This window comes from Chlorocebus sabaeus, chromosome 9 (assembly GCF_047675955.1).
Source record: "Chlorocebus sabaeus isolate Y175 chromosome 9, mChlSab1.0.hap1, whole genome shotgun sequence".
NCBI lineage: Eukaryota > Metazoa > Chordata > Mammalia > Primates > Cercopithecidae > Chlorocebus > Chlorocebus sabaeus.
The window spans coordinates 112,959,944-112,984,376 of NC_132912.1; the positions used below are offsets into that span (position 1 = coordinate 112,959,944).

General features: G+C 41.1%; 1 protein-coding gene across 4 annotated transcripts in view; it reads left to right on the forward strand.

Moving 5' to 3' along the window:
- MXI1 (MAX interactor 1, dimerization protein) overlaps positions 1 to 24,433 on the forward strand; it is a 79,586-nt gene that overhangs the window by 14,896 nt on the left and 40,257 nt on the right. The window contains exons 1-3 of one of the 4 annotated variants that reach the window (XM_007964071.3): positions 3,782 to 4,088; positions 5,975 to 6,107; positions 23,338 to 23,367. In XM_007964071.3, the coding sequence (XP_007962262.3) occupies positions 4,016 to 4,088; positions 5,975 to 6,107; positions 23,338 to 23,367 (236 nt within the window). In that variant the 5' untranslated portion in view covers positions 3,782 to 4,015. Of the gene's footprint in view, positions 1 to 3,781; positions 4,089 to 5,974; positions 6,108 to 23,337; positions 23,368 to 24,433 lie in introns of those variants that run through there. The other 3 variants (XM_007964069.3, XM_007964072.3, XM_007964070.3) reach the window with 3 other exon arrangements.

Sequence of the window (24,433 nt, forward strand, 5' to 3'; positions counted from 1 at the left end):
CTTGGAAATTGTCACTAAGTAAACTGTGCTGAGAAAGGACCCTTAAGAATTGAGGGCTTTGCCTGCTTCCTTCAGAAGGCAGATTGTCTCCATCTGTGGCTGTGATCGTTAGAGGCCTGGGGGATTCTGAGGGACTTTTTCCATTTTCAAATGACTCCCTTGAGAGAGATACATACTTTAGGGAGAGGGCAGAACAGAGACTATGGGTAGGATTCCAGGTTCTTATATCAGCAGACTTCGGAAGCCTTGCTTTTCCTGTTTGCCCATCTGCATTTGTAGTGGAAACTAGTTCATTGGAGCAAAAGAAAGGCCATGGCTGCCTCTGGGTTCCTCTGGGTTGAGACTGTTGCTGAGGGATGGTTTGTGGGTAGCATTACTTTCCTGTGGATAGAGCCCTAAGCTTTGTGCTGGAGAGGCCCTTATAGCTGACATCCTAGGAAGGACTCCAGGAGGCAGCCAGAGCAGGGAGAAGGAAGTGGTACCTCAGTTGCTTTTGGAAAAGGCTGGAGATTTCTGTACATGAACCAGCCCTTAATACTGCCCACCATGATCATCATCTCTCCTCTTCTTCAATGCAGGTGGCCTTTTGGTGAGTCTCGCTCTACTTTCCATGTCCTCATCTCCCTCTTGGCCATGGTTCTAGAAGAAGGGCTCTAGGTTAGTTCACCTGGAGGTCAACTGTGGAAGGCCATGCATAGGCCCCAGGCCTCTTGCATCTAGCCATCTCTTCCTAACCAGCTATGGCTCTGTGACCTCTGGAATTAAAGCCATTTTGAATTCATGTATATTTTCAGTTTGTACTACTTTTCTTGGTTGCTTGTCACACAAGTTTACCTCATATTAGGAAAAGTAGAGTTGTATTTGTCCTGACCAGGCGCAGTGACTCACGTCTGTAATCCCAGCACTTTGGGAGGCTGAGGCGGGCAGATCACGAGGTCAGGAGTTCGAGACCAGCATGGCCAACATGGTGAAACCCTGTCTCTACGAAAATACAAAAAATTAGCTGGGCGTAGCGGCAGGTGCCTGTAATCCCAGCTACTCGGGAGGCTGTGTCAGGAGAATCGCTTAAACCCAGGAGGTAGAGGTTGCAATGAGCTGAGATCACACCACTGCACTCCAGTCCGGGTGATAGAGTGAGACTCTGTCTCAAAAAAAAAAAAAAAAAATTTCTACCCTCAACTAACAGATGTTCTAAATGAATGATATTTTCTGTAAAATAATCCACTCCCACCCCTACCCAAGATGGCCCTTGTTAAGGGTGGAGGGTAGTTGTTACCAACACCCAATGGGAAAGCTCAGATCTGAAACGACCTAGTCAACAGCTAAAAAAACAGTCCCTTTTTCAAAGCCTTTACAAAAAAAAAAAAAAAAAAAGTTATTCTGTGGCTTGTGAACACCTCTCATTTTGGGTCTTCTTGCATTTGATGGAATATCTATTTGGTTTTAAATGTGGTGCCAAGTGTAATATTTAAAAGGACTGGCAGAATTTTGCAGCTTGTGACCTCACTGGAGATTTTATTCACTTCAGAAAAAAAGAAAAAACAAACGGTATGAGGGAAAGGTATGTTAAAATGCAGCATGAAGCCGTTAACATTTTTAAGAGGGTAAGAGTTCCTTCTCAAGATGGTATTTTCTGCAGGAGCCAATGGAATGACCACGGGAGGGGGAAATTCTTCCCTCACCAGGAGCTTCGTGTTAGTTTGGACGTGATGTCAACCAGCAAGTTAAAACGATTGGGGTGGAGGCTCGGCGCAGTGGCTCACGCCTATAATCCCAGCACTCTGGGAGGCCTAGGCAGGCAGATCACGAGGTCAGGAGATCGAGACCATCCTGACTAACACTGTGAAACCCCGTCTCCACTAAAAATACAAAAAATTAGCTGGGCATGGTGGTGGGCGCCTATAGTCCCAGCTACTTGGGAGACCGAGGTAGGAGAATGGCATGAACCTGGGAGGCGGAGCTTGCGGTGAACCGAGATCGTGCCACTGCACTCCAGCCTGGGCGACAGAGCGAGACTCTGTCTCAAAATAAATAAATAAATAAATAAATAAATAAATAATTGGAGAACAGTTATGGGTATGTTTGCATGGTTCCCAGCTTGCTCCTAGAGCATTCAACAAGTACGATCCTCTTGTCCTTTCTCTCCCTAGATCCCTTGTTCCCAACTGGGGGACAGGGGAGGGATTTTGTGCCCCAGGAGACATTTTTGGTTGTCACACTGGAGGGGTAGTGGTGTGCTACTGGCCTCTAGTGGGTAGAGGCCAGGGATGCTCCTAAGCATCCTGCAAAGCACGGAACAGAGCTCCTGCTCCAAGGAGGAATTACCCAGATCAAAATGCCAATGATGCTAAAGTTGAGAAACCCTAGTCTAGACTTTGAGAATTTTTTAGATGGAGGACTTAGAAAGAGAGTGGCCATGAGAGCAGTCAGGGGCTTTTTTTTTTTTTTTTTTCTTTTGAGACTGAGTCTTGCTCTGTTGCCCAGGCTGGAGTGCAGTGGTGTGATCTCGGCTCACTGCAACCTCCGCCTCCCAGGTTCAAGCGATTCTCCTGCCTCAGCCTCCCAAGTAGCTGGGATTACAGGCACCCGCTACCATGCCACGCTAATTTTTGTATTTTTAGTAGAGACAGGGTTTCACCATGTTGGCAAAGCTGGTTTCGAACTCCTGACCTCAGGTTATCCGCCCGCCTCAGCCTCCCAAAGTCCTGGGATTACAGGTGTAAGCCATCGTGCCCGGCCAGTGGCAGTCTTTTAATGTGGTCTCTGCTCTCTTTAGCTAACTCCCCTTTTAGCTACAGAGGACAGCGTAAGAGAAAAACATCATCATCGCTTCTATTTACTGAGTGCCTAGTATATACTGAGTGCCGGAATTATTGCATTTAATCTTCGCAAAAAGCCCTACTGAATACATGAACCTCGAGAGCAGGTCTGCGTCTGTTTCTCTTTTACTAGGCACACTAAGTCTGGTACAGTGCCTGGCACATGGCACGAGCTCAAGGCCGTGGATATGATCATACCCATTTTATACATAAGGAAAATGAGACTGGAAGAGTTCACACTGTCAGTGTAAGTAGCAGAGTCAGGATTTGAATCAAACTCTGTTCAGCACCAGGGAGAATTTTCTGGCGTCTAAAAGCATTAGTGAGGGACTGAGGGAGGAGAAAGTTTTAAAAAGTAAGATAAGTACTTGTCTGTGTGCAAGCTGAGGTGGAAGAAGGGCTTCATGGAAACCCTCTCTGATGAAATCATCCCTGTTTTTGAACAGCAATTTCGGCTTTTGCAGTTTCTGTGTGCGCTGTTGGTGCAGGTGTGTTACTCTTCTCATTTTGCAGATGAGGAAACTGAGGCACATACGTTACATGAGAAAGTAGGAGATAAAGGACTGCAACATGATATTTGGAATAGAGTGTCTCAGCCCCTGGGCAACCGCAGGGAGTCGCTGAGAAACAAGTTTCCCCGGGAGTAGACTCCCAGCTTGCTCAAATCCTTCCCATTCCACATCGTGTCTGGAGGGGGAAAAAAAATCCTTCCCTCCCAGAAGCAAAGTCCCGCAACTTCTTAGGCTTCCCTAGAGACAGGAAAGGAAACCCAGCGGGACTACACCTTCCGACGACCTTTGCGAATCGTGCGGAACGCAGGCGCCCTGAAATGGCGTGCGCACTACGATTCCCGGCAGCCGCGGGCTGGGGCGGGACTACATTTCCCAGGGGGCAGAGGCAGGGGCGGGAGGGGGCGGGCCGCGGCGCTGCTCCCGCCCCTCCCCCGTGCTCGCGCGGAGAGGTAAACAAACCACGCGCGGGCTGCCGGTGGCACGGCGGGCGCGGCTGGCGCGGCTGGGGCGGCTGGCGCGGCTGGGGCGGCTGAGGCAGCGGAGAGCGCGCCGAGCCGCGGCCGGGCTGGCCCGCCCGCCTGCCGCACATGTTCCGGGACGGCGCCTCGCCGTAGCCGCCTGCGGCGCCTCCTGTCGGCCCGGGAAGGGAGTGCAGAGAGGCGCCGGTCGCCACCCGCGGTGCCCATGGAGCGGGTAAGGATGATCAACGTGCAGCGTCTGCTGGAGGCTGCCGAGTTTTTGGAGCGCCGGGAGCGAGGTAATGGCTGGGCGCCGCTGCGTGAGCCCGAGCGCTACTAATCTTTATGGGGAGTGCGGTGCGGCTGGTGAGGGAGGGCACGCGTGTGAGGTGCGCGCATGTGAGGGAGAGGTGTGCGTGCGTGTAAGCGTAGGGGAGCGCGCGTGTGAGGGGTGGGGCGTGTGGGGAGGGGAGCGGGCGTGTGAGGGGAGGGGCGTGTGAGGGAGGGGTGCCCGCGTGTGAGGGGAGGGGCGTGTGAGGGAGGGGTGCGTGCGTGAGGGGAGGGGCGCGCGTGTGAGGGGGGCGTGTGAGGGAGTGGAGCGCGTGTGTGATGGGAGGGGCATGTGGGGAAGGGAGCGCGCGTGTGAGGGGAGGGGCGTGGGAGGGAGGGGTGCGCGCGTGAGGGGAGGGGCGTATGAGGGGAGGGGAACGCGCATGTGAGTGGAAGGGCGTGCGCATGTGAGGAGAGGGGTGCGCTCATGTGAGGGAAAGGGCGTGTGAGGGGAGGGGAGGGGCGTCTGCGGGTAGGGGAGCGCGCGTGTGAGCGAGGGGTGCGCGCGTGTGAGGGGAGGGACGTGTGAGGGAAGCGCGCGTGAGGGGAGGGGCGCGCGGGTGTGGGGGTGGCGTGCGCATGTGTGAGGGGAGGGGTGCGAGCATGTGGGGGCGAGCATGTGAGGCGAGGGGCGCGCGCATGTGAGGGGAGGGGTGCGCGGGTGTGAGGGGAGGGGCGTACGCGTGTGGGGAGGGGCGTGTGAGGGGAGGGGAACACGCGTGTGAGGGGAGGGCCATGCGTGTGTGTGAGGGCAGGGGTGCGCACATGTGAGGGGAGGGGCATCTGAGGAGAGGGGCTCGCGCGTGTGCGAGGAGGGGCGTGTGCGGGGAGGGTCGCGCGTGAGGGTGCGCGCGTGCGAGGGATGGTGCGGGGGAAGGGGCGTGTGCGGGAAGGGCGTGCGCGTGTGGGAGGGGCGCGTGTAGGAGGGGCGCGCGTGCGTGGGAAGCTCGCGCGCGTGAGGTGCGCGTGGGGAAGTGTGTGTGCTGAGATCGTGAGTGGAGGCGTGTGTGAGAGGTCGTGCAGGTGCGGGGGGAGGTGCGAGGGTGCGCCCGGAGGGTGGGGTTGTGGGTGTGCGGGGAGCGAGAAGGAGACCGGCGGAGGGGAGTTGGAGAGAGGACGGTCCGGGACTGGAGAGAGGGTGACCATGGAGAAACCAGCAGGGCCTGGAGTGGGAGAGGGTGCTGGGAGTTAAGAAGAAGGAGGAACGCGGATGCTGGGGGTGTCTGGGGAAGAGACAAGGCCAGGAGAACACCGAGCGGGGGAAAGCCGGTGGAGAGTGGGCAGAGGACTGGCAGCGTGCGGAAGGGGCCTCTGAATACCTGCCGGGTGATGAGATAGGGCCCCTTTGGCGGTGGCAACCCAAGGGACTGTGGAGATGGGGCAGGAAGAGCAGGAACTCGGAGATTGTTGCGTCAAGAGAGAAAATGTCTCTGTAAGACTTGTTCGAAGTACACGAAAATACTGGGCTTAAAAGAGACTCTTTAGAACAGAGAGTTGAAAGTAAAGGGGAATTTTTGAGGCAAGTAAAATCAATGAGGCGAATGGTAACTGGTCAAAAAAATGTTCTAAAGCATCTGAAATCTCAAAAAAAAATTTTGGGGAGAGAAGGATTTTGGAAAGGGGGGGGATAAATTATTTGGTTTAGAGGAGGTATCGAAACACCTTCCAGCTGATGGGGTGTCACAGGATTGATGTCCAGGCGAGGTACATTAATCTTCTAACCAAAAAGAGTGGAAACATTGTACCTTTTTTCTTGCTTTCAAAAACCTGTTACTGCAAAGACCTTGGATTTGTGGTTCAATGGATTTGGGTACTATATTCTTCTTACTATACCTTTTTTTCTTGCTCTCTTCAGAGTGTGAACATGGCTACGCCTCTTCATTCCCGTCCATGCCAAGCCCCCGACTGCAGCATTCGAAGCCCCCAAGGAGGTTGAGCCGGGCACAGAAACACAGCAGCGGGAGCAGCAACACCAGCACTGCCAACAGGTAGCAAGCTGGGAACGCTTAGAAGAGGGAACTGGAGGGAAGGAGCACATTTCTCCTGTAATCCCAAGTCTGGAGGAGCAGCACTTGATGGGTTCCTTTACTACTACCCTGGGGTGGGGATTTGGCCCTTTTAAAATAAAAAAGTCTAGAAATCATAACCTGGTTTTGCATGGAAGGGAAGGAATAGAATTTGGAAAGACAACCAAAGAAGTTCTTGCTGAGATTATTAAGATGGCTATGACTGAGAGGACAGTAAGTTGAGAAACTTGAGAAACTTGGCAGCATGTATCCATGCATGCAGCCACCTGCTAAAAGTAATTGTGGGGTGGCTTTTAATATTCTGGTCAAGTTTAGGACAGTCCAAGAAGGTTTAAAAAAAATCAGAAATAGGTCTGGCAGGATGTAAAGCAGAATCAAGGGCTTTGTTAAAGGAATAAAAATATTTAGGTAGAATTGGTAGTGAGCAGATAATGGTTATTTGTTTAAGGAGGAAAGGGAAGACCATGCTGTGAAAGTTTTGCCTCTTTAAATAAGATCGGATTGGTTGGTGGGCTCTAAAAGCAAAAATGAAAAAAAAAAAAAAATCTGCTTATCTTTCAGGCAGAATAGATCTTTTAGAATATACTTGTCTAGATGTACTTGGAAAGGATGGGCCTAGTGGCTCTCACCTGTAATTCCAGCACTTTGGGAGGCTGAGGTGGGAGGATTGCTTGAGCTTAGGAGTTCAAGACCAACCTGGATGACATAGTGAAATTTTGTCTCGAAAAGAGAAAAAAATAGATGTACTAAGATGTAGTTGACTTCCATTTTTGAAAACTCTGAGTAGTATCTGGCTGTCTCTTCAGTGTTTTTATTCTGGGGAGCCAGTAAATTCCTAGGATTCATCTCATAAGAAGTTTTCAAAAGGCCTTTCTTAACAGAAGATTAACAGATGGCTGCCTTTTCCATTGATAAGGGGAATTAAATGAGACCTTTATTTCTGTTTCCCAGAGCTTTGTCTAGAGAATATAATAAACATTCATTTTGGGGAGGACAGAGCGATCCCTGGGTAACCAAATTTCCCTGAAGGCTTTGGGGAGCTTCAGTCAGGTGGTTGGTTAGTCATTTGGAACAGCAGATTGAGACAGAATGGGGCTCTTGATGCAGAAAGCCTGAGGCTTCTATAGATAACAATTGGAACTCATGAGGTTGGATCATCCCACTCTGTATTTCAGACATCTCCGAGGAAAAACTAGGAGTCACTTTTCTCCTTTGACTTCTCCGTAGAGCTGCATGTTCCCTTTTTTTAGCTACTTTTCATTAAGACTACTATATAGTTTTTAATTTCTTAGGTTATAAAAATAACCATAAGCTTGATGTACTATATGTGTTATGTGTGGGTCTAGAGATTTTGTTGTTGTATGGTGGAGATGAAAATACGTGGTATGATACACAGCATTTAAAAAAATGTACATTTGCTTGCCCTTACAGTTTCAGTGTTTAAGTTATCAAGAATTAAGACCTATTCAGGAATTTATGTATGTTTCAATCCACATAGATTAAAAAAACTCTTTTTTTCAACTTGGAGACATAGTAAGAGTACACATAGGAAACCAAACCTGAGTTCTGTCATGCTGCAAGTATTTAAGCCTTTCCTATTTTCTAGAAATTAGGTATATAATTTCAGTACATTTCCCATCCCTTACTATATTCATCTGTAAAATGAGATGTATTAGATGCTCACCAAGGTCCCTCATTATCCTGAACTTCTGTGACTCTGATTTATTGACAGTTTTAGAGATTGGTTACTATATTAGTAATTTAATATGTCTCCCATCATTGCAGATGTGACATTTTTAGGAACTCAAGGATTGTAGAGGCATAAATAAGATGCACATTCCTAGGTTTTTATCAATTATGTTACCTGTCATTAATAAGAAACTCTTAATCATCTGTTGACTTACACTTTGCTCAGCTTGGGGTTTGGGCTAAGTGATGTTTCTCTTTCATGCTAGCGTTTCTGTTAGGATTCTAATATTATGTGTGGGACCACAGTGCTAATTACTGTGTTTTAGCATAGCATGTTGGAAAATTTGTAAAACTGCAAGCATGCCATAGTGTTCTGATAGTGCCCAAAGGAGAATATGTGAACGTTAGACCACCTAGAACAAAAGAAGGTACTTTTATATGGGAATATAAGTAGCAAGAAAGAGAGAGAGAGAAATAAATAGATTTTAGAATGTATTATCAAAAGATCCACAAATGTGTGGGGTTTGGGCTGGGGCCTATGAGAGAGAACTAGTATGTTAAAATGAAACACTAGAAGTTATTTCTCCTTAGCCTCTTATTTAAAATGCCTGCTTCGTGGAATTAAGGAGAGCTGAGGTAGAAGTTCCAATACTGGGGTATTTGGACAATAGTGTTGATCCATTTCAAAGAGGACTCTGTAGGCTGCTTCTTAATTTTAAGTTTACTGTTGGATTTTAATAGAGATTTTATTATGCTGGTTACATAAAGCAGAAAGAAGACTTACAGAAATTTCCATGTGTTTATCATCTGAAACAAGGAAAGGAATAGAGTTCATAAGTATATGTGTCTTATTTTTACTTGATCAAAAAGCTACTAGTGTGGAAGTAGCTTTTATTACTATACATCTTGAACATTGATGTATGTTATAAAATGACATTTGTTTCTTTGACATCATAGCATCTTTAAGATATAATGGTGATTGACTCTTTTACCCCTGATATTCTCAGGTGTTATATGATATGCCTGACAAAAATGTTACTTTAGGCCGGGTGCAGTGGCTCACGCCTGTAATTCCAGCACTTTGGGAGGCTGAGGTAGGTGGATCACCTGAGGTCAGGAGTTTGAGACCAGCCTGGCCAACATGATGAAACCCTGTCTCTACTAAAAATACAAAAATTAGCTGGGCATAGTAGCGTGTGCCTGTAATCTCTGCTACTTGGGAGGCTGAGGCAGGATAATTCCTGGAACTTAGGAGGCGGAGCTTTCAGTGAGCCGAGATTGCGCCATTGCACTACAGCCTGGGCCACAGAGTGAGACTCCATCCCAAAAAATAAAAAAATAAAAAGTTACTTTATAAATTTATGCTGAAAGTTAACTCCGAATACTATACATTCCTATTCCCCTTTCCCCCATGCCTTAAAATCTTATTTTCACAGAAGTACAAAGGAGAGAAAATAAATGATATAATGTGATATTACAGATATGTTCCTTGCAAATACCAGTAATTTTATCATTTGGGATGGTTCTGATAGTTGGAAGTGGGACCTATAATATATAATTATTTTTAAAATAAATGCTTGATTTTACTGTGGTCTTGGTCACAGCCTTCTGGCACACTTCCAAAAATCAACATTGCTAAGATGTTACTGCTGTTAGAGAATGTGGCTGCAATAGCTATCTGGCTCTTTGGGGAGCATCAGATAAGCTCAGATTCTAGCTTCTTTACTATTTGGTATCACAGGTGAAAAAATCTCAAGGTCTGTCATCCTTAAAACTCTACTAAATAAGCCATGGCTGCAATGTAACACTGATTTCTTCCTAAATATCTCTTCAATCGGCCTTCTTTCCTGTTATCTTCATTACTGTCCTCCTAATCTCAGCTACCATCATCTCTTACCTGGACGACTGCAGTAACTTATTACCTGGTGTCCCTGCAACCACAGTTCTTTTTTTTTTGTCTTGCTCTGTCACCTAGGCTAGAGTGCTGTGGCGCGATCTCGGCTCACTGCAAGCTCTGACTCCCGGGTTCACGCCATTCTCCTGCCTCAGCCTCCCGTGTAGCTTGGACAAAGGTGTCCGCCACCACGCCTGGCTAATTTTTTGTATTGTTAGTAGAGACAGGGTTTTACTGTGTTAGCCAGGATGGTCTCAATCTCCTGACCTCATGATCCTCCTGCCTCGGCCTCCCAAAGTGCTGGGATTACAGGCGTGAGCCACCGTGCCCGGCCAGTTCTTATGAATTATATTGGCCAGCCTTCTTTGGATACACATTTTCTTCTACCTCAAGATCTTTGCATACTTTTTGTTCCCTGCCGGAAATAATTTTTCCTCCCCCTTTGTTATCTCTGTTGAACAACACTTTTCCTTCAGCTCGATCGTAAGTTCCTCAGGAATGTTTCCTCATCTGTCATAGTAGATCAGGTCTTCAGATACTTCATGGCACCCCTATTTTTCCTTCATAGTGTTCATCACGTTTGTAGAAATACAGTTATCCAATTCTTTCTTAAATTCATATCCTATTCACTGGATTAAAAACACTGTGAGGCAGGCAGGGATTGAGTCTCTTCTGCTTAAACATTTATCCCTAGTACTTATCACAGTGCCCCGTACATAGTATATGTTTCTTAAAGAATGGAAAGTTTTCAAACTCCAAGTAGACTGTCTTAAATTGAGTTTCTTTTTTGTGCTGAGTACCATATTAGACTTGAAGGAAAGATGATAGAACCCCTGCTTTGGCAAACTCTAATTACTTTGTGTTCTAAGGGATGTTAATGATACATTTGGAAAAACAGTATGTAGTATTTAAAGAATAAAAATCTCTAAACTGTCAATTCTTTTAAACAAGTAGGCTACAGAATGCCACACTTAATTTTGAAGAACGTTCAGTGTCATCCTGTTTCGTGAAAATAAAATAATACAAAAACTTGCGCATTGAAAGAACCAGAAGTCTGTCAAATATTGGCAATAAATATTCATATGAGCCTGTGACACGCACATAGTAATTGCATTGTTTTAAGGTAATCTGGGAAGTAGTAAATAGCCAATTTATGCTTTAATTTCAAGTTGATATATTTCTTCTCTTTAGTGTCCTATAGATACTAAAGAATCTCATAACAACAGTATTTCAGTTCCACCTTCTAAGATTGAGGACACTAAAAAAACAACTTTTCTGTTGCTTATAAGGCTTTAGTTTAATTTTTCTTAAACTATAGAATAAAGAAATGCTTTAGTCTTATTTTAGATAGAATTATTGTATTGTTACATTTTTAGCTTTGCATCCTTATTGGCTATCTTCATGGCTTTTTAGTTTTTCTGCAGGGAGGGATGGTGGTGAATTATTTTCCTAGGATAGTTACAAAGGATTTTTTCCAGTAGTAATTTGAGATGCTTTATCTTTTCTTTATTCTACATGAACCTATTTGTTCACAGAAGAATTGAATGAAGCCTTATTTTTATTTTTGTGTAATTTCTTTCCACTATTCTGTGTTTTTCAAAGTTTTTTATTTTAAAAAATAGTTTCTGGGTCTTTGTCCCATAGAAAACTCCCAAAGTTTCAGGACAAAAATGTAGATTAGTACCAGTTAAACTCTTAATGATGTTGTTATTATTCTTCAGTATTTTCTGCATTTTGAGTGATTAACACTTCCAGTGAAATGTGTTTTGTGATAGTCTTCTATGAAAATTGAGTTAAATGAAAAATTCCCAAGAATTATATGCTTTATACTAAAAAAACTCAGGCTTTCCTTTAAATGCTTCCTTGAAGTGTAAGTTTGCTTCCTTGAAGTGTAAGTTTGCTATTTTTTTTTTGAGAGAAGTCTCGCTCTTATCCCCTAGGTTTGAGTGCAGTGGCTAGATCTTGGCTCACTGCAACCTCTACCTCCTTTAACAATTAACGATTCTCCTGCCTCTGTCTCCCAAGTAATGGGGATTAAGTCGCCTGCCACCATGCCTGGTTAATTTTTGTATATTTTAGTAGAGATGGGGTTTCACCATGTTGGCCAGGCTGGTTTGGAACTCTTGACCACAAGTGATCCGCCCGCCTCAGCTTCCCAGAGTGCTGGGATTATAGGCGTGAGCCACTGCGCCCGGCCTGCTATTGCTGGGTTTCTTAAGGTTATATTCCTCTACGGAAGTGTTGAAGGAGACTTGTATGATCATGCCTTGTAAGTCAGTAGGACAGTTGTTTCTGTTCCCATTCGATGAAAGGCATTTTTGTCAAAATATTGAATATGTGATGTAGAAGATCACAAAATGTAGAAAGGGAATGCTTCAGTACGGTTCTCTGTTTTATGAAGACAAAATATTATCACTCATTTTATGGTTAAAGCACATGTGGCTTAGAGATGGTGATTGCTTAAGCCTTATAGCTGTAGATGGTGGCTGACTTTATTGTCAAGCTGGATTTTAAGCAATACATGCATCACTGTTGTAATCAGGCAGTACTGTTGACTCGAAGAAAGCTTTCTCTTCTAGATTTCTCCTTACAAATGAAAGAACATTGCCTCCTTTTGAATATGGCATGATTCTTTGTCATTTTTTCAGTAAGGAGAGTTTTCTAGATACTAATCTAATCAAAGAGGTTTGATAGTATGCTTTGACAAAGTATATTTCCAGGTCCCATTTTTAGTGTGATTTTATAGTGCCGATGAACTATAAACATGCATTTTTTTGTTAGATTGTTTTTTTATTTTGATTTCCTACATTTTAAAACACAGTCAGTGGTACCATAATTAACAGCATTACCCATAATATCAAGTCTATTTTTTTGAAGTTGCTCCTAATTTTTATATTATTATTAATATACTCACCTCCTCCCCATAGATGCAAGTGTTATACATCTACAGGACCACTCATTTTTCCCCCAACAATTATTTACTGAATATTTATTTCATGCTTGACTCTTTTTTTTCTTTTCTTTTCTTCCTTTTTTTTTTTTTTTGAGACAGAGTCTTGCTCTGTCGCCAGACTGGAGTGCAGGGGCACGATCTCGGCTCACTGCAACCCCCACCTCCTGGGTTCAAGTGATTCTCCCACCTCAGCCTCCTGAGTATCTGGGACTACAGGCGTGCACCACCATGCCCAGCTAATTTTTGTATTTTTAGTAGAGACGGGGTTTCACCATGTTGGCCAGGATGGTCTTGAACTCCCGGCCTCAAGTGATCTGCCCGCCTCAGCCTCCCAAAGTGCTGGGATTACAGGCATGAGCTACTGCGCCCAGCCAATGCCTGATTCTTTCTTAAAATGATTACCTTTGGAAGTCAGGTGAGTTAGGAAATTGCTGGTATTTTCTGTACTTTTAAAGGTTTTTAGAATATTGCTCTGTAATAGAATTTGTTGTTAACCAATGAAGTAGTTTAGATAATTAGTGGTTTATCTTAATGTCTTTTTAAACTTTGAGAATATGTTTAAGACCAGTTATTTTAACCTTCAAAATTCTCTGTAGTTTCTAGTGTTGCTCCCTTACCTAAGAAGTATTATTTTACAGGGTTGGGCGTGGTGGCTCACACCTGTAATCCCAGCACTTTGGGAGGCCAAGGAGGGCGGATCATGAGGTCAGGAGATCGAGACCATTCTGGCTAACACGGTGAAACCCCGTCTCTACTAAAAATACAAAAAATTAGCCGGGAGTGGTGGCGGGCGTCTGTAGTCCCAGCTACTTGGGAGGCTGAGGCAGGAGAATGTTGTGAACCCGGGAGGCAGAGCTTGCAGCGAGCCAAGATCGTGCCACTGCACTCCAGCCTGGGCGACAGAGCAAGACTCCATCTCAAATAAATAAATAAATAAATAAGCTCTGTTGGCCAGGTGTGGTGGCTCACGCCTGTATTCCCAACACTTTGGGAGGGAGGACGAGGCAGGCGGATCTCGAGGTCAGGTGTTCGAGACCAGCATGACCAACATGGTGAAGCCCTGTCTCTACTAAAAATACAAACATTAGCCAGGCACGATGGCACATGCCGGTAATCCCAGCTACTTGGGAGGCTGAAGCAGGAGAATCACTTAAACCTGCATAGTGGAGTCTACAGTGACTTGAGATCACGCTACTGCACTCCAGCCTGGGCAACAGAGTGAGATTCCATCTCAAAATTTTTTTTTTCTTCTCTATTTTCTTCTAGCAGTTTATGTTAGGTTTTACATTTAGATCTAAAATTCATTTAGAGTTAATTTTTGCAGAGGGTGTGAAGTAAAGGTTGAAGTTCATTTTTTTTTGTTTTTTTTTTGCAAATGGACATCCAGTTGTTCCAGCATCATTTGTTGAGAAGACTATACTTTATTCATCAAATGGCCTTGGCATCTTTGTGAAAAATCAGTTGACCACAGACTTGTGCATCTTATTTCTGGATTTTCTGTTCTGATCCTTTGATCTAAATATTCATCCTTATTCTAATGCCACACAGTCTTAATTATTATAGTTTTTCAAAAAGTTATGAAATCAGGTAATGAATGTACTCTGACTTGGTTCTTCTTTTTCAAAAGTTCCTTTGGCTATTCTGGGTCTTTTGCATTTTTATTTTAATTAATTAATTTTTTTGAGACAGGCTTTCACTCTTTTACCCAGGCTGGAGTGCAGTGGCATGATCATGGCCCACTGCAGCCTTAACCTTCTTGGGCTCAGGTGATTCTCCCATCACAGCCTCCTGAGTTAGGAGCTGGGACCACAGGTGTGCACTCCTACACTTCACTAATTTTTGTATTTTTTGTAGAGGTACGGTTTCACCATGTTGCCCAGGCTGGTCTTGAACTCCTGGGCTCATGCAATCCTCCCACCTCTGCCTTCCGAAGTGTTGGGATTACAGGCGTGAGCCACTGCACATGGCCGGCATTTTTACATAAATTTTAGAATCAGTTTGTAAATTTCTACAACAGAGAGCCTGCTGGAATTTTTATTGGGATTGCATTGGATCTGTAAATTAATTGGGGGAAACTTGATATGTCTTAACTATTGAATCTTCTAGTTCATTAACATAGTATGTCTATTATTTGGACGTTTTCAAATTTCAGCAGTATTTTTTAGGTTTTCAGAGTGTGGGTCATGCACATACTTTGTTAAATTTACCCTTAAGTATTCTTTGATGCTATTTTAAATGGCAATTCAATTTGGCATATTGGTTTTGTGAACTGACTTCGCTAAACTTAATTGTTCTAATAGTCTGTATATTCCTTAGGATTTTCTTTTTTTTTCTTTTTTCCGAGACGGAGTTTCACTCTTGTTGCCCAAGCTGGAGTGCAATGGTGCAATCTTGGCTCACTGCAGCCTCCACCTCCTGGGTTCAAGTGATTCTCCCGCCTCAGCCTCCTGAGTAACTGGGATTACAGGCATGCGCCATCATGCCCGACTAATTTTTGTATTTTTAGTAGAGACAGGGTTTCTCCATGTTGGTCAGGCTGGTTTCGAACTCCTGACCTCAGGTAATCCACCTGTCTCAGCCTCCCAAAGTGCTGGGATTACAGGCGTGAGCCACCACGCCCAGCTTCTTTAGGATTTTCTAAATAGACATTAATGTTGTTTGCAAGTAAAGACATTTTTATTTTTTCCATTTCCTTCTCTGTGTTTCCTTTTTTTTGTTTTATTTCACTGGCTAGAATCTCTAGTACAGTGCTGGATAGAAGTGATGAGAATGGACATTCTTGCCCTGTTCCTGATCTTATGAAAAAATGCATTCTTTGACCATTGAGTGTGACTATAGTTTTTCTTAGATGCCTTTTAGGTTGAGTGAATTCCTTTCTTCCCTTATTTGCTAAGAGTTTTTATCATGAATGGATGGTAAATTTTATTAAATGCTTTTTCTACATCTATTGAGGTGATACTGTCATTTTCTTTTTTATTCTGTTAGTATGGAGGATTACATTGATTGATTTTTGAGTCTCTTAAACCTGCATTCCTGAAGTAAATCCTACGTAGTCATGTTGTATTGTGTACTGTTGCAGTACCGATACTAACAACCCAGAGCTAAAACAAACTTCACAGGTTTAAGGATTTAGTCCCCAACATGTCTGCCCTCGCTACAGATGCCAGCTGTAAGTTTAGGAGTCCTCAGGCCACTCTCACATCTGACCAACCAGCTGCAAATTCAGAGGTTCCTACAGCCCCTTCAGGTTTGACAATTTGCTAGAACTACTTATAACTCAGGAAAGTGCTACACTTTGTCTGTTTTTAGAGACAGGGTATCACTGTCACCCAGAGTAGAGTGCAGTGGTAAGATCATAGCTCACTGCAACCTCAAAATCCTGGGTTCAAGGCAGTCCTTCTGCCTCAGTCTCTCAAGTAGCTAACAGTACAGGCATGCACTACCATGCCCAGCTGCTATGCTTATAATTGCAAGTTTTATTGTAAATGATACAGATCAGGACCAGCCAAATGCACAGACACAGAGAGTGAGGTCTGGGAGGAACCTGGACACAGAGCTTCTGTGCTTTTTCCATGGAATCAGGATGCATTACCCTCCTGGCACATTTATATGTTTACTAACCATGAAACTCACCCAAGTTTCAGGTTCCAGAGTTTTTATTGGGATATTATTACATAAGCATGATTGATTGAAGCATTGGTTATATGGTTGTCAGTTCCCAGTACTTTTCTCCCCTGTGTTGGGCCAGAATCAGTGACTCAAAGTCCCAACCCTCTAATCACATGGTTGGTCTTTCTGATGTGACCAGCCCCTATCCTGAGTTATCTCTCCTTGGCATAAACTCAGGTGTGGTCCAAAGACTCACCATGAATAATGAAGACACTCCTAATTACTCAGAAAATTTCAAGGTTTTAGAAGCTCTGTCCCGAGAACTAGGGTACTTTCTGTATATTATTGGGTTCAATTTGGCAATATTTTGTTAGAATTTTTGTGTCTATGTTCATGAGAGATACTAGTATTTGTTTTGTTTGTTTTCTATGTAATTTCTTTGTCAGGTTTTGGTATCAGGCTAATACTGGTCTCATAAAATGATTTGGAAAGTGTTCCCTCTATCTTTATTTTTTCAAATATTTTACATAGGATTGGTTTTATTTATTCCTTAAATGCCTGGTAAAATTTGCTAATGGAGAACTTATAGGCCTGGAGTTTTCTTTGTGGGAAGTTTTTTTTTTTTTTTTAAATTATGATTTTAATCTCTTTAATAGATGAAAGGCAATTCAGAGTTTCTGTTTCTTCCTGAGCTAGTTTTGATCATTTGTGTCTTTCAAGAAATTTGTTCATATCTAAGTTATCAAATTTAGATGATCTGGACAATTGTTGGCATAAAGTTGTTAATATTTTCTTATCCTTTTAATGTATGATGTATGTAGAATCTGTAATGATGCACACTCTTGATACTGTTTTTGTATTGTAATTTTTGTCTTTTATTCTTCATCAGCCTTAGAGGTAGTTTATCAATATATTGATTTTTAGAAATCAGCTTTCAATTTTACTGATTTTCACTATTTCTCATTTTCTATTTCTTTCATTCCTATCCCTGGTTTTTATTATATTTCTCTACTTCAGTTTCTCAGCGTTAGCAGTCTTGACATTTGGGGTCAGATAATTCTGTTTTGTGCATCTTAGGATGTTTAGCAGCATCCCTAGCATCTCCTCACAAAATGCCAGTAGCCTCCTCCTAGTTGGCATAACCGGAGTATCTCCAGACATTGTCAGATGTCTTGATGGGCAAAACTGCTCACAGTTGAGAACCATTGCTCAGCTTCTTTCAGTTTAGTTTGTTCCTTTTTCTACTTTCTTAAGGTGGAATCTTGGATCATTGATTTTGGACACTACCCTCCCAACAGAAGGATTTAAAGCTAAACAGTTGTGTTTAAGCACTGCTTTAGCTACATTCAACAACTTTTGATATGTTGTGTCATTAAGTTTAGAATATTTTCTAATTTCTCTGCAATTTGTTCTTTGAGCTGTGATTTATGTTCCAAATATTGGGATTTTTCTAATTAGCTTACTGTTGCTGATTTCTAATTAAATTTCATTGTGATTGGAGAACTTACTGTGTATGATTTCAGTACTTTTAGATTTGTTAAAAATTATCCTTTACAAAGCACATTTCTTTGAGATGTTTATGTAGTATGCCAAAAGATTTGTCAAGGACTTACATTAGGGTGTTTGCTATATTTGAAGTAAGAATTGATTTTTAAAGAATTCAGTCTGTATGCTATTAAAAAAAAATTTCCTGTTTACCAAAGTAAAATGTACATACAAAAAAGCATACAAATTTTGTGTACAGTTCAATGCATTTTTACAAAAGCAAAGAAATATTACAAATCTCAGAAACCCCCTCCTGACTTTTCCAGTCACTGTCACCCCTTCCCCAAGGTAACTGCAATTCCAACTTTTTTTTTTTTAAATTCTAACTTTTTATGCCACAGTTTAGTTTTACCGGTTTTGAACTTTATGTGAATGGAGTTATGTAGTGTGTACTTTTCGTGTGTGTTTGGCTTTTTTCATTCAAATTACGTTGAAATTGTGTCGATTAATCCATGTTACTGTATAATAGTTATAGTTAGTTTATTCTCATTGCTGTATAATACTACGTTGTATGAATGTTTCACAGTTTATGCATTCTACTATTGATGAATGTTTCCAGTTTGGGGCCAGTATGAATAGTTCTATGTGAGCATTCTTTTGTATGTCCTTTGGTGAACATGTAAACATTTATTGGTTTGGTATATGCCTGTAAGTGGAAATACTTAGTCACGAAGTATACATATATCCAGCTTTGATATGTAAGTTTTAAGGAAAAAGGTTTTTGATTGTAGTTATTGTTGTGCATCTTGTTTAGATACTTGCTGTTTGGGGCTTAGTTATTGTGGTGGTAATGGTTTTGTCATTGTTAAGAAAGAAGCAATATATTTCTTATGAGGCATTTTTTCTAAAAGTTTACAGTATTCAACTTTTACTGTTTTTAATGGTTTTTAAAATGAGATGTACTTTTTGATGGAAACAAATGCACAAAACTACCATCTTAAAAGAAGAGTAATAATAAATAGAAGTTTTACTGTTCCGTTAATCCCAGTATATTTTCAATCTCAACCCCTTTGGTACATCCGTGAGAGATACCTGCTCTACTGTAGCTGAAATTTTCTGTTTTTCTTGCCCTCTACGTATATGTGTGAGAATTGTAAGCTTTAGGATACCAATTAGAATTTAGCTTCGTAGAATGTGTTCTTCTCATTGTGTGGAGGGCAACATGTGTGAGGCACTTCAGGATTAGAAAGTAAGTTAAATGATAATGTTAACAAAGTGTAGGGGTTTGGCTCATTAATTCAGCAAAATTAGAAATCTTTTCTTTTGCTAGAAGAGAGTATTGGAATTCTGGAGTAGGGGTTTTTATTTTCTTTCCACGATGGTACTGCTCTTGAGCCAAACTGTACCATTTCGTATAGTTTCAATTCTATGGTTCATTTCTTTGACTACCACCAAGCTACACCCTAAATAATCACAAGTTTATGTATTGGAGCTATGTTGTAGTCAATGAAAAGTCACATATCTGGTTAAGGTAGTCACATTTCATAGATAATGACTCCCATTCAAATAGGGAATACATTAGGATGCCTCTCTTAAAGGGATGCTGTTTGTGAAAAATATTACCTGTGATTCAGTGATAAAATGATAGACATGTCTTTTTCTCTGTCATTGGAAGTTGTTAAGCATTCAGGGTAAGGGTGTTTGAAAGGAAGACACAGTTCATTAGTGTTTGCTCTCAGAGGTGCATTTTATTGGGAGAAGAAAAGTGGGCTAACTAGATGGGTTATTCAGAACATCTCAGCCTCACACAGGGAATTTATCGTAATTGAATATTTCAGTGGAACATTATTGGAAGGGCTTGGGTGGACACATAGCTCAGAGAAGCAAAGGGGTTGTTTCTGAATGTGCTAGCGTGTGATACGTTTAATTACTTGTTTATCGCCTCTGCTGTTTGGATTACTTTCTCTGTGTACATATAATTAGGCATCTCTCTCTGTAATATACTCCTAAACCTTGTACTGTCCTCATAGTTGACTAAATGATCAAGTAGCTTCAGTCACCTATCGTTCAGTTTCTCTTTCCATCATTATGGTTGTCGTTTGCTTATTTCCAGGCTAATTCAAAGTGTTATTGAGAATCTATCAATTTGTTGTCCCATGTAGTATAGTTAATAACGTTTTGGGTACCATAATTTTAGTCTTTTAAAAAAATAATAAAAATACTAACAGCTAACAATAGCTAACGTCTATTAAATGTTTATTAGGAGCTAGATGTTTTTATATATGTTTCTCTGATTCTCACAGTAACCTGGCTGAGGCATATGTAATACTCCAGTTTTACAGATGAGGAAACTAAACCAGAGAGGTTAAATAATTTGTCCCAAAGTTACACAGCTAATGTGAGTGACAGAGTTAATATTTAGATTCAGGACTTTCTTTCTCTAACACCATGGGTCTTTATGATCTCTCTGTGTTGTTTGCTGGTTTTGCTTTGGACTTCACAACTCGACTTGTTTGCTTATCTTATCCCTTCCACTTGGAATGGCATCTCCTTAACAGTTTCAGACTCTACTAGTAGCAAATGTACCTATCATTTAAGCCTTAGACCAAATGCCACCCTTTTCTAAAGTTTTTCTTACAGTGCCATTTGGAAGTAAACTGTCTCTTTTGAACTCCCATAATACTTTGTACCTTTCTTTGTATATTTATTTTGCCTTCAGTTATAATTATTGCTAAACATATCTTAATTTACCCAATGGAGACAGTCTTTGATTTCCTGCACTGTAAGACAGCCTTGAACACTGAAGGTTCTCAGTATTTGTTGACTTGATATTACAGGTAAAAACCCATCAAAACAGAAGTAAACACTATTGATGCTTTTTTAAAAAAATTGGAAGAACATGGCAACATGGTAATGATTTGTATATTTATGATCATTTTTGCTTCTTATTTGAAAATCTTGCTAAATTTTGCTGGTGGTATAATTAAATGTGGCATGCATTTCCTGGTTTAGTGAAAAGGTTCATAATCTTAGCTATCATTTTCTTTAAAAAAAGATAATAAAGAAATGTCTGTTTGACAGGCAGGAAGAACCCGCTGTTTTAATTTTGTTCACAGCAGTGGGTCAGATTATGATCTTTTGGAGCTAGCTTTGATAATAGACTCAATATAATATTGGAATTCAACAATTGGTTATTGTCGAGTATATTATCTCTTGCACTGATGGCTGTCAGTGCGATTGCCAGACTGTTTAGAATAAGTTTATGGCTGTTTAGAATAAGTCTATGGCAAATAGTCTACTCTTCTCTAAATACAATGTTTCCATTTATTACTTACTGTAGTATTTTATATGTGCATTGTCTTTTTGTTTTGTTTTTAGTTTTCTTCTCAGAGAGAGGCAATTAAACCAAAACTTGCTCACTAGTGGGGGTGGGGAATCTTATTATTGATTCTTTACTCCAATTTTGAATGATATTTTTTCTTCTAAACCTCTTTAAATAGGCCTTTTCCCTTTTCTAACTTAACTGATTTACTTTGACATTTAATTCAAACAAAGATTAACAAAATTTTAAATAAACACTTTTATGGTGATAAAGGCACACTGTGGTTGTAATTTATTGAATTTTGAGCTCCGAGTCGCTGTTAAACTAGGATTTCTGACTATGCTTTTATAGTTTCTTCTATCTGAATTCTTGAAACATCGTAAGACTCTATTTACTTCCCTCAAAGGAGAAGTCCTTTTGTTAAGATAATATTTTTTAAAATGAGTATCAGTCTTTTTAATCTCATGTCTCTTAGACTTTATGAAATTACTCATGAAGCAAAAGGTGGATAGGCGACAGTAACTCAAATAAGTCTTTTGGCCCTTGAGCTAAGACAGTGGATAAAATTTACACAAATTACGAGACCAGCAAAAGCACTCTTTTTTTTTTTTTTTTTTTTGACACGGAGTCTCGCTCTGTCGCCCAGGCTGGAGTGCAGTGGCCAGATCTCAGCTCACTGCAAGCTCCGCCTCCTGGGTTTACACCATTCTCCTGCCTCAGCCTCCCGAGTAGCTGGGACTACAGGCGCCCGCCACATCGCCCAGCTCGTTTTTTGTATTTTTTAGTAGAGACGGGGTTTCACTGTGTTAGCCAGGATGGTCTCGATCTCCTGACCTCGTGGTCCGCCCGTCTCAGCCTCCCAAAGTGCTGGGATTACAGGCTTGAGCCACTGCACCCGGCCAAAAGCACTCTTAATTTTAAGGTTTGAGGATCTGATTATTAAATATCCATTGAAATAATCAGATTAAAGCAGTCAATATTCTTTAAGCATTTGACATTAACCAGAATCTACAAAATGATGAAAGTTTTAGTTCTAGTGACAGGAATTTAAATTGTCCTTCACAAAATTCCTATTGTTGTTAATGTTAAGTTATTGCAAAAGTAACACATGTTAATTCCAGGGAACTGGTATAATTCTAATAGTAGCTAACTTTAGAATTCATTATATTTTGCTATTTAGCATAAACTTGTTAATCCTTATAACAATCATATGAGGCAAATACTGTTATTTTTCCTATTTCACAGATGAGGAAACCGAGCACAGAGAAATGGAGGGACTTTACTGAGGCCATACAGTATTTGAACTCAGGCAGTTTGGCCTTAGAGTCTGTGCCCTTAACCTCTATTCAGTATTGCTTCTCATTGAATGGTTAAGATTTGGGGATTATTAAGATAGACCTGGATTTAAATCATGGCTGCCACTTTATACTCTTGGGATAGTATATTTCTTGACTTCTCTGAGCTTCAGTATTCTTGTTTATAAAACAAAGGTTGTTTTAGGGATAAAATAAGATATATTAACTGCTTATCCCACTGTTCCCCAGATGCTGTGCTTGTTCAATAGATGGTATCATTTAAAACAATGAGAAGCAAAATGAAAAAAAGGCACCAAAACAAAACAATAACCATTGCTAACGTTTCGAATTATCCAGTCTTGTAAAATATGTTTCTTGATTTTATTAATATATTTTTTCTTTATATTAGTGTATTTTTCTTTCATGTATAACTTTTTCTTGTTTTTGTTTCACAAAATAAGGTGGGAAGACTTGGATTTGCCTGTATCACTTAGCAGTAAGGCAAGCCTTTTTCGGCTTTTATGCTAGCCAAAACTTTTTTTTCTCTGTTTAGAAGTGGGTAGATGGAGATAGAGGAGAACATGGAAGTACACACACTTTTTTTTTTTTTAAACAAAAACAGGATTATATTTAAAATTTCTTATGTAACATCTACAGATCAACAAAATCTAGGATGCTAGAAGTAGGGAGAACATGTGCCAGTATTACTTTTATTAAAATAACAAACTCCAGTTTCAGAATATTTAGAGTTGTTAACTGAAAATACTATATTTGAATAAGCAATCTTAATGAATGTAGACTATTTCCTCTTGATGAGTGAGCTTCTAGAAGTCTGACCATATATTGCATTGTTAAATACATTCATTGGGTGTAGCATAACCTCCTGTCTTTCTATAGCTTTTATCAACAAAGCATGGCTAATGCTTTTTTTTTTTTCCTTTTAGATCTACACACAATGAGCTGGAAAAGAATCGGTGAGTCAGTGATGAGGTGCAGCTTTCACTTATGTTTAAAAGCAAACTCACCATTTTACCTGTGAAAATAATGTAATAGTGCATATGTAGTTGTAATTTTACTTTTCAGATGTACAGCCTATTGTGAGTCTGATATATATGTATTTTCTCCAAAAAATGACTTAAATAGTAAGCTTATAGCAGCTAGAAGACGTAAATACATTTTTAAAGCTATTCGAATTTGAGTTTTAGGTGTATCCTTTATTTCTGTCTCTGAAAACGAGTTAATTATTAAAAGCTCATGGTTTAAATGTGGTTTTGCTAAAGGGTAGTATTTCTAAAGAGTAGGTAATAAGCATTACAAATTGGAGGGTATTGAATTTTTCTTTCTTTGTAGTTTGTTCATTCATTCATTCATTCAATTTATTCATGCATTCAACAACTATTTATCAAATATGAGCTGTATGTCAGTGCCAGACAGGCAGAATGCTTTATATAGGAAATATAAGAATATATAAGATAGTTTTTATCCTTTCCTTAAGGAATTCAGAACTTTGTAAAGGAAAGACAGGTAATTAAAGTACTATATAATGTGGCAAGTATGGTAATGGAGAAGCAGAAGGTACTGGACGTACTGAAAGATATTTTGGAAGGTCACCTGATTCCTTTTTGAAGGGAGTCTTGGAAGGTCTGCAGAGGATGGTGAGTGAGCAGTGTATACTGAGGAAGCTGCAAAAGGGTTCAGGATGACTATAAAGGATTGTAACATGAAGTAAAGCATGCCAGGTATTGAAAAGTCTTGTCTACCATGCCGAACAAAGAGTTTAGACTTCCTGAGATCCATAGGGAGCAGTTAAATAATTTTAAGGTGGTTATCATTTGATCAGCCTGTTTCTTGGAAATATCATTCGGCTACAGTTTGAAGAATTGGTTGGTTGGGAGAAGGGACACCAGAGGCATAAAGACGCTTTTTAAGGCTGTGCAGTAATTTAGGTAAGAGATGATGGTGGCCATTGAGATAGAAGTAGACAAAGTAAAGAGTATGGAATGGAGTCAATAGAAATTGGTGATTAGTTAGTTATGGATA